The 14,359-nt window shown below is 39.4% G+C and overlaps 1 protein-coding gene across 1 annotated transcript in view; it reads right to left on the bottom strand.

Annotated features, from left to right (window-relative positions):
• Window positions 1-14,359, bottom strand: part of CNTN5 (contactin 5) — a 1,373,625-nt gene that overhangs the window by 379,237 nt on the left and 980,029 nt on the right. Inside the window, exon 9 of the mRNA XM_051820359.2 lies at window positions 10,344-10,547. Coding sequence (XP_051676319.1) covers window positions 10,344-10,547 — 204 coding nt within the window. The remainder of the gene's footprint in view (window positions 1-10,343; window positions 10,548-14,359) is intronic.

The following is a 14,359-nucleotide window of genomic DNA, read 5'->3' as shown; positions in this document are numbered from 1 at the left end:
GGTTATATGCTAACTTTACAATAAAAATTTTAGTTTATTTATCCTGTATTTTCTTTATTAAGCCTTTCAAATAGTCTGAAACCATGATTCTCAAATACTGATTTACTGAAACCATGACCATTTGTAAAATAAAAAACAATGTCAATGATATTGACTGCTAAAATGAATTCAGTTAATATGATGGCTAAACTTATTTATTAATGAGATAGCATTGGTTATATAAGAAACAATGCCAAAGTTTGCCAAAGTAATGTCATGAAAAGGCAGGGTGCAATGAAAATCAGTAGCCAAAGATGGAGGGATTTATTCTACTAGAAAGATAGAAAGCAAAATATCTCTATTGAAATAGTATGGTGGGGATGAATAGGGCAGATGGAGATGTTCGATTTATATTTGCTAAGTACAGGGATGAATTTAGTAACATATAGTTTGCATGAAGTGGTGATAGTGAGGCAATCAGCTTAGAGATAGAACAGAATGTTCCCGAAACCTGTGGAAGAATAGCAGACTAAACCACCTGCAGAAATTTAGTGGTACTGAGAGGAAATAAAGATGCTCTATTTGAAATTGGTGATCATGGACTAATAATTGTTTAGTCCACAAAATGTTACAAATATCAGGTAAATGAATTATATATATATATATATATATAGAGAGAGAGAGAGAGAGAGAGAAATGTGCTATTGAAAATCATGTTAATCCCAATATTTTAATCAGATAAATTTCTAAACTTTCTATTTTCCTTTTTTATCTTCAACCTCTAAATATTTTTATATAATGTTCAGGTTGGTATAATATACAAGTATGCATATTCATTGTTTAACTACAGTAATGGAACACTCCATAGTGTCTCACATCCCTTTTGCTAGCCTAGCCATCTCTTACAATATTAGAATTATTTATCTGAATGCCTACTCTATAGTTCCATCTATATTAACAATGAACACTTCTTCATCATATCACAAACTGAATTCTTCAGGTTCACTCACTCTGCAATCTATTCCTACATCCATGTTATTGCTTCTTGTGAAGACAATCATTACCCACTCATTGAACTAGGCAAAAACCTTGAACTAGTTTTATATGCTATCTACCCTTAATTAGGTATCAAATCCTGGTAATTCTACCTCTTTATTATTTCCTTCCCTCTAATTCTACTATCATTGATTTTGTTCAGTTCCTTATCACTACTTGAGTAGTTTATTTTTAAAACTTTATTTATTTGAAAGAGTTCTGGGGGTAAGGGATCTTCCATTGGCTGGGCCATTCTCTATATGGTGGCAACCCCCAGGGATGGGCCAAGCTGAAGCTATGGAACAGAAGCTTCATCTGGATATGGTATGGAGGTGGATCGGCCCAAACAGCTGGGCCATCTTCTGTTGCATTTTCCAGGCCAGTAATAGCGAGTTGCATTGGAAGTGGAGCAGCCAGAACCAGTACCACACACACATGGAACATACATGTCACAGCCAGTGCTTCCTCTTGGTCTCCCACGCGGGTGCAGAGCCCAAGCACTTGGGCCACCCTTCACTGCCTTCCCGGGCCACAGCAGAGAGCTGGACTGGAAGAGGAGCAACCGGGAAAGAATCCGGCGCCCCAACTGGGACTAGAACCCGGGTGCTGGTGCCACAGGCAGAGGATTAGCCAAGTGAGCCATGGCGCCAGCCCAGAAACATAATATTCTAAAAACAAGCATATTAAAGAACAATGAGGAAGAATCTGAAGATGGCGGAATAGTGAGGGCGCGCACCGATAGTCCGGGAAAATTTAGTTTAATAAAAGGGGAGTTACGGTAGCCTCAGAAAAAAGAACCAGGAAAATATTGCAGACAAAACTCTTCTGGATCCAGTGGGCATGAATCGGAGGACCTACTGGGAGAACAAGGTCGCCCACCGCGCGCGAAAGCCGAGCCGTGGGACTGAGCCGCGGAAGCCGAGCCGCGGGACTGAGCTGCGCAAGCTGCAGGGTCTGTGCGCAAGTGCTCGAAGGGGAGTGCAACAGCGGGGAGACTTGGGACATCCAGGGCTCCGAGTCCACACATCGGCGCTGGAAGGGGAGCAGACCTGCGTGGAGAGTGTGGGAGCCCACAGTTCGGGACACCAGCGGCAGACTCAACACACCAGCGCTGGAACGCGAGGTGAGCCGAACCTCAATAACCCGAGACACCGGCAGGCAAGCGGAGAGAGGAGACTAGAGGGAACGACCCCCGGGGCGGGGGGGACTTCACCAAGCTAACTGGAAGAGAGAGAGAGGGAAAAAAAAAAGGTGACTGGTACGGACACGGGTTTCTCTCTCTCCGCTCACCTCTCAAGGGTGAGCAAGACAAAGAGCAGGCGCCATCTTGGACATACGTCATAAGCAGAGCGACCTCAGGTCTGCACCGGCCCTGAGCCTAGCAGAAAAACCTGACTCTGGGTGGGGCGAATTAACAGGAGATTAGGACCTAGTAAATTTGTGGTGCTACTGAACTGAGACTGTGAAAAAAGAGACGGTGGGGGAGAGAACTCACTGAATTCACGTGAGCACTCTCCAGAGACGCTACAATTCCGTAACTTTGGCAACCCAGAGGGAGACTGAAGGAGAATTTGAGCCCACTCCGAGGGCCGAACAGATTCCCTGTGTGGTTCTTGGGAAAGAGCTTCCGATCTCTGGCTCCTGTGGGTATATCATTTGCCTGCTAACTACCTCCAACTTCGTTCAGCTGTGCAGAATAACTTCCCTTTTGAATCAAAAAAAAAGAGAGAGAGAGAGAGAGAGAGGTTTACCACGCCTAACCTGGGAGTGTCACCTTTGGCACACCAAACAGAGCTCTCAGGCCACACCCATCTCAAGCCCTAAGGCTCCATCAAAAACAGATAGTCCACTTAATCTAGAGTCATAGTATAACAAGAAAAAGCACCACAGTGAAGAAACCAAATATCTCCAATATGACAAATAACAAACGCAAAAACCAAGGTAATAAAAACAAGGAAGTCACCATGAAGCCCTCAAATGAAAAAGACACCCCAATTCAAGATTATGAGGATGATGACATAGAAGAAATGCAAGAAGCAGATCTCAAAAAATTGATAAGAACACTAAGAAGTTCTCAAAAACAAATTCTTGAACTACAGAAATCCTTAATGGACAAGATAGAAAATCTCTCTCGTGAAAATGAAATATTAAGGAGGAATCAAAATGAAACGAAACAACTAGTACAACAGGAAACTGGGATAGTGACTGAAGTGAAGAATTCAATAGATCAAATGAAAAACACAATAGAGAGCCTGACAAACAGAATGGGAGAAGCAGAAGAGAGAATATCGGACTTAGAAGACAGAGAACAGGAAAGGATACAGTCAGACCAAAGAAAAGACGAGGAAATTAGAAATCTAAAACATATTGTCGGGAATCTTCAGGATACTATTAAAAAACCCAACATTCGGGTTCTAGGAGTTCCTGAAGGCATGGAGAGGGAGAAAGGATTAGAAGGCCTTTTTAGTGAGATATTAGCAGAAAATTTCCCAGGTTTGGAGAAGGACAGAGAAATCCTAGTACAGGAAGCTCACAGAACCCCTAATAAACATGACCAAAAGAGATCCTCACCACGACACGTTGTAATTAAACTCTCCACAGTGAAACATAAAGAAAAGATCCTAAAATGTGCAAGAGAGAAACGTCAGATTACTCTCAGAGGATCTCCAATCAGACTCACAGCTGACTTCTCATCAGAAACTCTACAAGCTAGGAGGGAATGGCGAGATATAGCCCAGGTACTAAGAGAGAACAACTGCCAGCCCAGAATATTATATCCTGCAAAGCTATCATTTGTGAATGAAGGTGAAATAAAGACTTTTCATAGCAAAGAGAAATTGAAAGAATTTGTTGCCACTCGTCCAGCCCTGCAAAAGATGCTTAAAGATGTGTTACACACAGAAACAAAGAAACACGGTCATCAATATGAAAGAAGGTAAAGGAAGGAAACCAAGGAAGGAAAGCTCACAGCAAAAGATCACAGGGAATTCAAAGCATATATTAGAACTTATCTTTGGCAAATGGCAGGGCAAAGTTACCACTTATCATTAGTCACATTGAACGTGAATGGCCTGAACTGTCCAGTTAAAAGACACTGTTTGGCTGATTGGGTTAAGGAACAAAACCCATCTATTTGCTGCTTACAAGAAACACATCTTTCCAACAAAGATCCATACAGACTGAAAGTGAAAGGCTGGAAAAAGATATACCATGCCAACAGAAATGAAAAAAGAGCAGGCGTAGCCATCTTAATATCAGACACCATAAACTTTACCACAAAAACCGTTAAGAGAGACAAAGAGGGACACTACATAATGATTAAGGGATCAATTCAACAGGAAGATATAACAATTATCAATGTATATGCACCTAACTACAGGGCACCGGTTTATCTAAAAGATTTGTTAACGGACTTAAAGGGAGACTTAGACCCCAATACAATAGTACTGGGGGACTTCAATACTCCACTCTCAGAAATAGACAGATCAATAGGACAGAAGATCAACAAGGATACAGTAGATTTAAACGACACTATAGCCCAAATGGATCTAACAGATATATACAGAACTTTCAATCCTACAGCTAAAGATTATACATTCTTCTCAGCAGTACATGGAACCTTCTCTAGGATTGACCACATACTAGGCCATAAAGCAAGTCTCAGCAAATTCAAAAGAATTAGAATCATACCATGCAGCTTCTCAGACCATAAAGGAATGAAGTTGGAAATTAGCAACTCAGGAATCCCTAGAGCATACGCAAACACATGGAGATTGAACAACATGCTCCTGAATGAACAATGGGTCATAGAAGAAATCAAAAGAGAAATCAAAAACTTTCTGGAAGTAAATGAGGATAACAGCACAACATACCAAAACTTATGGGACGCAGCAAAAGCAGTGTTAAGAGGAAAGTTTATATCAATAGGTGCCTACATCAAGAAATTGGAAAGGCACCAAATAGATGAGCTTTCTATTCACCTCAAGGATCTAGAAAACCTACAGCAAACCAGACCCAAATCTAGTAGGAGAAGAGAAATAATTAAAATCAGAGAAGAAATCAACAGGATTGAATCAAGAAAAACATTACAAAAAATCAGCCAAACGAGGAGCTGGTTTTTTGAAAAAATAAACAAAATTGACACTCCATTGGCCCAACTAACTAAAAAAAGAAGAGAAAAGACCCAAATCAATAAAATCAGAGATGAAAAAGGAAATGTAACAACAGACACCACAGAAATAAAAAGAATCATCAGAAATTACTACAAGGACTTGTATGCCAGCAAACAGGGAAACCTATCAGAAATGGATAGATTCCTGGACACATGCAACCTACCTAAATTGAACCAGGAAGACATCGAAAACCTAAACAGACCCATAACTGAGACAGAAATTGAAACAGTAATAAAGGCCCTCCCAACAAAGAAAAGCCCAGGACCAGATGGATTCACTGCTGAATTCTACCAGACATTTAAAGAAGAACTAACTCCAATTCTTCTCAAACTATTCAGAACAATCGAAGAAGAGGGAATCCTCCCAAATTCCTTCTATGAAGCCAGCATCACCTTAATTCCTAAGCCGGAAAAAGATGCAGCACTGAAAGAGAATTACAGACCAATATCCCTGATGAACATAGATGCAAAAATCCTCAATAAAATTCTCGCCAATAGAATGCAACAACACATCAGAAAGATCATCCACCCAGACCAAGTGGGATTTATCCCTGGTATGCAGGGATGGTTTAATGTGCGCAAGACAATCAATGTGATACACCACATTAACAGACTGCAGAAGAAAAACCATATGATTCTCTCAATAGATGCCGAGAAAGCATTTGATAAAATACAACACCCGTTCATGATGAAAACTCTAAGCAAACTGGGTTTGGAAGGAACATTCCTCAATACAATCAAAGCAATCTATGAAAAACCCACAGCCAACATCCTATTGAATGGGGAAAAGTTGGAAGCATTTCCACTGAGATCTGGGACCAGACAGGGATGTCCACTCTCACCACTGCTATTCAATATAGTTCTGGAGGTTCTAGCCAGAGCTATTAGGCAAGAAAAAGAAATTAAAGGGATACAAATTGGGAAGGAAGAACTCAAACTATCCCTCTTTGCAGATGACATGATTCTTTATTTAGGGGACCCAAAGAACTCTACCAAGAGACTATTGGAACTCATAGAAGAGTTTGGCAAAGTAGCAGGGTATAAAATCAATGCACAAAAATCAACAGCCTTTGTATACACAGACAATGCCATGGCTGAGGAAGAACTTCTAAGATCAATCCCATTCACAATAGCTACAAAAACAATCAAATACCTTGGAATAAACTTAACCAAGGACGTTAAAGATCTCTACGATGAAAATTACAAAACCTTAAAGAAAGAAATAGAAGAGGATACCAAGAAATGGAAAAATCTTCCATGCTCATGGATTGGAAGAATCAATATCATCAAAATGTCCATTCTCCCAAAAGCAATTTATAAATTCAATGCAATACCAATCAAGATACCGAAGACCTTCTTCTCAGATCTGGAAAAATTGGTGCTGAAATTTATATGGAGGCACAAGAGACCTCGAATAGCTAAAGCAATCTTGTACAACAAAAACAAAGCCGGAGGCATCACAATACCAGATTTCAGGACATACTACAGGGCAGTTGTAATCAAAACAGCATGGTACTGGTACAGAAACAGATGGATAGACCAATGGAACAGAATTGAAATACCAGAAATCAACCCAAACATCTACAGCCAACTTATATTTGATCAAGGATCTAAAACTAATTCCTTGAGAAAGGACAGTCTATTCAATAAATGGTGCTGGGAAAATTGGATTTCCACGTGCAGAATCATGAAGCAAGACCCCTACCTTACACCTTACACAAAAATCCACTCAACATGGATTAAAGACCTAAATCTACGACCTGACACCATCAAGTTACTAGAGAACATTGGAGAAACCCTTCAAGATATTGGCACAGGCAAAGAGTTTCTGGAAAAGACCCGGGAGGCACAGGCAGTCAAAGCCAAAATTAACTATTGGGATTGCATCAAATTGAGAAGTTTCTGTACTGCAAAAGAAACAGTCAGGAGAGTGAAGAGACAACCGACAGAATGGGAAAGAATATTTGCAAACTATGCAACAGATAAAGGGTTAATAACCAGAATCTACAAAGAGATCAAGAAACTCCACAAAAACAAAACCAACAACCCAATTAAGAGATGGGCCAAGGACCTCAATAGACATTTTTCAAAAGAGGAAATCCAAATGGCCAACAGGCACATGAAAAAATGTTCAAGGTCATTAGCAATCAGAGAAATGCAAATCAAAACCACAATGAGGTTCCACCTCACCCCGGTTAGAATGGCTCACATTCAGAAATCTACCAACAACAGATGCTGGCGAGGATGTGGGGAAAAAGGGACACTAACCCACTGTTGGTGGGAATGCAAACTGGTCAAGCCACTATGGAAGTCAGTCTGGAGATTCCTCAAAAACCTGAAGATAACCCTACCGTTCGACCCAGCCATCCCACTCCTTGGAATTTACCCAAAGGAATTTAAATTGGCAAACAAAAAAGTGGTCTACAGCCTAATGTTTATTGCAGCTCAATTCACAATAGCTAAGACCTGGAACCAACCTAAATGCCCATCAACGGTAGACTGGATAAAGAAATTATGGGATATGTACTCTTTAGAATACTATACTGCAGTAAGAAACAACGAAATCCAGTCATTTGCAACAAAATGGAGGAATCTGGAACACATCATGCTGAGTGAAATAAGCCAGTCCCAAAGGGACAAATACCATATGTTCTCCCTGATCGGTGACAACTGACTGAACACCAAAAAGGAAACCTGTTGAAGTGGAATGGACACTATGGGAAACGGTGACTTGATCAGCATAGCCCTGACTGTTAATGAACAACTTAATACATTATCCCTCTTAGTAGTTTTTTTTGTCTGTTCTACTTAATATGACTGGTTTAATTCTGTAATTAATACACAGTTATTCTTAAGTGTTGAAATTTAACTGAAATGTGATCCCTGTTAAACATAAGAGTAGGAATAAGAGAGGGAAGAGATATATAATTTGGAACATGCTCAAGCTGACTTGCCCCAAATGGTAGAGTTAGAAACATACCAGGGGACTCCAATTTAATCCCATCAAGGTGGCATGTACCAATGCCATCTCATTAGTCCAAGTGATCAATTTCAGTTCACAATTGATCATAATGAAAGGACTAAGAGTCAAAGGGAGCACATAAGCAAGTCTAGTACCTGCTAACACTAACCGATAGAATAAATAAAGGGGAGAGTGATCCAACATGGGAAGTGAGATACTCAGCAGACTCATAGAATGGCAGATGTCCTAAATAGCACTCTGGCCTCAGAATCAGCCCTAAAGGCATTCAGATCTGGCTGAAAAGCCCATGAGAGTATTTCAGGCATGGAAAGCCAAGACACTCTGGCAAAAGATCTCTGTGAGTGAGATCCCAGTGGAAAGAACAGGTCTTCAAAGAAGGAGGTACCTTTCTCTGAAGGGAGGAGAGAACCTCCACTTTGACTATGACCTTGTCTAAACAAGATAAGAGTCGGAGAACTCAGAGGGCTTCCATAGCCTTGGAAACTCATGACTGGAGCATAGGGAGATTACTGATGCCATAGACAGGAGTGTCAACTGGTAAAGTCAACAACAGGAGTCACTGTGCACTTACTCCTCATGTAGGATCTCTGTCCTTAATGTGCTGTGCATTGAGATTTAATGCTATAACGAGTACTCAAATAATATATTTCACTTTGTGTTTCTATGGGGGTGCAAACTGTTGAAATCTTTACTTAATGCATACTAAACTGATCCTCTGTAAAAAAAAAAAAAAAAAAAAAAAAAGAAAAGAAAAGAAAAGAAAAGAAAAGAAACTATCAACTCCCAACTTGACTCTCACTGGGATTAAACATGACAATAGGTCTGATCTGATTTCATCATCATTTAAAAAAAATCATCTATTATTTTTCACTTTATGTTTCTGTGTGGGAGCAAACTGTTGAAATCCTTACTTAATGTATACTAAGCTGATCTTCTGTATATTAAGATAATCGAAAATGAATCTTGATGTGAATGGAAGGGGAGAGGGAGTGGGAAAGGGGAGGGTTGTGGGTGGGAGGAACGGTATGGGGGGGAAGCCATAGTAATCCATTATTCGTACTTTGGAAACGTATATTCATTAAATAAAAGTTAAAAAAAATAAAATATGTTGGGAATTATGAAAAAAAAAGAACAATGAGGAAATACATTGTTTAAAAAACTTACAATCAATTCTTGTGTTCACTTATTTTTGTTAAAGATTTATTTATTTGAGAGAGAGAGGACGAAGTAGAGAGGAGAGAGACAGAGATTCTACCCACTGTTTACTCTCCAGATGGCCACAACAGTTAGGACTGGCAGAAACCAGGAACCAGGAGCTTCATCTGGGTCTCCTATATGGATGGCAGGGGCCTTATCACCTGAATTATCCTCTACTACTTCTTCCAGGTCAGAAGTGGAGTAGCCAGGACTTCAACCTGCACCCATATAGGATGCAGGTGTTGCAGATAGTGGCTTTACTTGCTACACCACCATGCCAATCCCTCATGTTCACTTCTTAGCAATATCTTCACAGATTTTTTTATTACATGATAGAGTGAGCCACGTATCATATATCAACTGTAATACACATTTTGACTTCTTTAATGCAATGCTTAACTGCAATTGTCCATAAATACAAATGAGGTGTTTAAACTTGAAGATATCTTAGATGTATGGCAATACCTCTAATTATAGAATCATCATTTCTGCCTGAATTGCACTTAAAAGTTAAGGTTCCAAGTACTCCTATTATTGGAAAAGTAATAATAACAATTATAACTACACCATGAAGTATTAAAAGCTGAACATTCCATTTGAAGCCAGCTAAAATAAAATGTAATGAAAAGTGAACCCATAAAATGCCTGCAATTCATACACATATGCTATATAGAGGAACTAAAGAGCAAGGAAAAGAGCTATGGAGTCTTTATTATAATTTTTTTTCAGATGCTTGCTCCCTTCCTGGCATTAGAGTCATATCCTAGTGAATATTTCTCATCCACAGATCATCACATTCCTAAGGCAAAATTTTTATTCCAAAGCATGCATAATCTCAAACCAAAAATGTTTCCAAGTACAGCAAGTGTATCTTTATTTTATTTGTGCTAATTTCAAGTGCTTTAAGAAAACACCAATATATCTTTATTTTTCCCATTTGAGATGGCTGACCATTTAACTCTGGGCCATGCAACTTACCATCATTTCGTAGAGTGAGTGGTGTTGGAGGACTGAGTACTCGAGCATTTGTCACTGTGTTTTTCACCAGACAAATATAGCTGCCAACGTCTGAAGCTTGGACTTTCGAAATATAAAGGTTGCCTGTTTCCTGAGAAATGAACCGCCGACTATCTTCTGCCACAAAGGAAGGGAACTCATTAAAGACCCAGCTATAGATGATCTCTGAAAACACACAAAAAAATGCAATTATTGAAAGACACCGACTTTCACTAACAAAGCTCAAACAACAAAGCATTTGCTAAGCACTGTGTACAAGTGTATACATATTTCACCAAGATATATTTGTAATATAACATTCTATATTCAAAGGACTGTTGTGATTAATGACTATAGGAAAAGACAGAGTATTTCTAAGGAATGCTCATCCTTTATCCATTAATTCATTATTTTAATTCCAATGTGTGATGAACATGTGTTAGATTTTGATCACTATGATAAGTCTGAAAGTAAAAAAGATGAGAAAGACAATTCCCATTCTTAAAGATCAGTTTAATGGGGAAGGTTTGCCAAACTTATGAATTAATATGGAATACGGAGGCCAGCGCTGCGGCTCACTAGGCTAATCCTCCGCCTTGCGGCGCCGGCACACCAGGTTCTAGTCCCGGTTGGGGCGCCAGATTCTGTCCTGGTTGCCCCTCTTCCAGGCCAGCTCTCTGCTGTGGCCCGGGAGTGCAGTGGAGGATGGCCCAGGTGCTTGGGCCCTGCACCCCATAGGAGACCAGGATAAGTACCTGGCTCCTGCCATCGGATCAGCGCAGGGCACGGGCTGCAGCGCGCTGGCCGCAGCGGCCATTGGAGGGTGAACCAACGGCAAAGGAAGACCTTTCTCTCTCTCTCACTGTCCACTCTGCCTGTCAAAAAAAAAAAAATATGGAATACGGAGATAGAAATGCATGCTATGGCCCTGAAGCATGAGAGATGAGCACTTAAGCCATCATATTGATCAGTGAAAACTTTGAGTTAGGAGACACCTGAAGTATATTCTTTTATTGATTTATTTAACAAATTTTGTTTGAAGATTACAATAAGCTAAATATGGTTCAAGTGATAAAAGGCAAGTCTGTGCTCACAAAGTGTTTTCATTACAATGGGAAGAAACCAAGAATACACAAGCAAATAAGTATATGCCAAGTGATTGATAACTGCCATGAAGAAAATTCAAACACATTGAGAGACCTAGAGAATGACTATGTTGAGAAGGACAGGTAGATGGGTATTTGCAAAGATATCTTTGACTGCTGAGTGGAAAAGAAATACAAAGTATTGTGGGGACAGAGAGAAGGGGAGAAGGAGAAATCAGTGGAATGATATCCACTAGCCCAGAAAGCTATTTTCAAAATAGTAATGAAATATATTAAAGGTTTGCACTGGCACGACTGGTAATGATAGTAGAGGGCAGGTGGGAAGGACTGATAGGTTGTGGGAAAAATCTGACAGGAGAGTTGACAGAAATTGCTGAGAGATTGATTATTAAATGAAAAAAAGGAAAGTCAAAAACTAAGATTTTGTAACTGAATTGAGTGACCGAGTTCCTCAGTTCAGTGCTTAGCAGAGCGTATTTGCCAGTACTGAAGTTAAAGACTACAGAAAAAGTAGGTCTTTGGAGACATGGATGGGGTGAAATGAGGAGTTTAATTATGACAGCTTAGATTGCTGTGCTATCAGGTTTTCAACTAGAGAACCCTAGAAGGAAGCTGTGCATTTTTAATTTGAAGGCAAATCCATTCAAATCTGATAGGCTGTAATATATGCCTATGTTATGGCTGAAACAGTACATTCCAAGTCTGCTTTTATTCAGGGCTAGTTGTTGAGTAAGATGAGTTATTTGAGATTTTCGAAGATTCAACATGTGACTATTCTACAATGAGGCTTGTGAAGCTCTGTTTTATGTCTCTCTGTCTATCCCTTTTTTTCTCCCTCCCTTCCCCCCACTTTCACTCTTTCTCCTTCTCTTTCTCCATCCTTCTCATCCCTGACCAACCATAGATTGTCAGAAAAAGTTCAGAGCTCTATCTCTACCCAGTTTCAAATTGGGAGTCTGGCATTCAGTCCACCTTTTAAGATACTCAACCTTGAATATTTTTTTTTTGTTTGCTTGTTTGTTTGTTTTTTGACAGGCAGAGTGGACAGTGAGAGAGAGAGACAGAGAGAAAGGTCTTCCTTTACCATTGGTTCACCCTCCAATGGCGGCTGTGGCTGGCACACCGTGCTGATTGGAAGCCAGGAGCCAGGTGCTTCTGGTCTCCCACGCGGGTGCAGGGCCCAAGGACTTGGGCCATACTCCACTGCACTCCCTGGCCACAGCAGAGAGCTGGCCTGGAAGAGGGGCAACTGGGACAGAATCCGGTGCTCAGACCGGGACTAGAACCCCATGTACCGGTGCCACAGGCAGAGGATTAGCCAAGTAAGCCATGGTGCCAGCCTCAACCTTGAATATTATCCATCTATATGGAAAGTCAGTATAACTAATTTCAAAATGTTCTATATGAATTAATGAGTATTGAAAAGAACCCCTCCCAATCTATTGCCATTTTTTTTTTACTTCAATGTATTTACAACCAATGTAATGTGAAAAGTAAGGTAAATCAGTAATTTTCATAAGTATGTTATAAAAAAGGTAGTCTCATAGGCAAATTCCCAAGAAGAAACAGAAACATTTTTATAAACATAATCTTAGGAAGGTGTATCTTATGCAATTGATTGATGAGCATTACACATGTACACATGACATTACTTTTTTTCCCAAACGTTCTCCCACCAGAGCATTAATTTCTTCACATCATTTCATTCTATTTCTTTTAAGTTCACTGTGACTTTAGGAGATAGCATAATCAACCCCTGACTTAGGTATTTAGAACTGGTTTAAAATGAGCAAATATTTAATCCTTCGATGATTAATCAAATTCAGAAAATGGAGGCATATTATTTCCTACTTTATGAGCTTTCAAATGAGATAATGCAGCTAAAAGCTTTATATATATATATATATATACACACACACACACACACACACACATACACACACACTCATAAAACAAAAGCTTTCTATCACTGTCCCATTCAAAACAAATTATTAGCTGAGAAACTCCTTCTATGTGCATGACTTCAACATAAGAAGTTGCAGAACAACATAAACCATAATGGGTATTTAAATTATTTGACTTCCTTTCCATGGAAAATGTTAATGATGAATTGAATGTTGATTCTAAGCAACGTATAGCCAACATTTAATTTTTTGAGGCATACAAGAGGTATCTCAGAAAGCTCATGGATAATGTAATTAAAATATTAGTTTTCTGGCACAAAATTCTTTGAAATATATGCATACTCACACTACAATTCTAGAAGAAACCTAAGATTTTTAAATGTTATACCACATAAGCTTATATCATAATTACAATATATAACTTTCAAATGTTTTAGCAAATGTTTATAAAGAAATCATTTTTTAGTTATTGTTACCAATTGGCAGTCTCTCTTCTACATATTTTATTAAGAATTTATTCAGTATATTCATGTGGCTGTCCTCAAAGGAAACCTTTAAACTATAATTGAAATACTTCAGTATGTTCTCACTCTGCCCTACTAGACTTGAAATTCAAGGACCTCTCATGTTTAATAATGTGAATCTTTCTAATTGTTATAATGAAAATTTCATATGCTATTCACACAGAAGTTACAGAATTTTAATACTTTTGCAATATATTTTACTTTTTAAGTTAAACTTTTGAAGACTTTTTTTTAATTTTATATTTTGATAAATATAAAGAGAACAGATTTGAAAGAGAGGCACAGATGGATCTTCTATCCACTGGTTCACGCCCCAAATGCCCAAAACAGCTGAGTCTGGGCTTGGCTGAGGCCAGCACAAGTACTTCATCAGGGTCTCCTACATGGGTGGCAGGGACCCATGCAGTTGGGCGATCACCTGCTGCCTTTCAGTAAGCTGGAATCGGATGCCCAACCAGGACTCA

The sequence above is a fragment of the Oryctolagus cuniculus genome, chromosome 1 (assembly GCF_964237555.1).
Source record: "Oryctolagus cuniculus chromosome 1, mOryCun1.1, whole genome shotgun sequence".
NCBI classification, from domain to species: domain Eukaryota; kingdom Metazoa; phylum Chordata; class Mammalia; order Lagomorpha; family Leporidae; genus Oryctolagus; species Oryctolagus cuniculus.
Note: the sequence above shows the minus strand (reverse complement) of the source record. Positions and strands in the feature narration are given on the sequence as shown.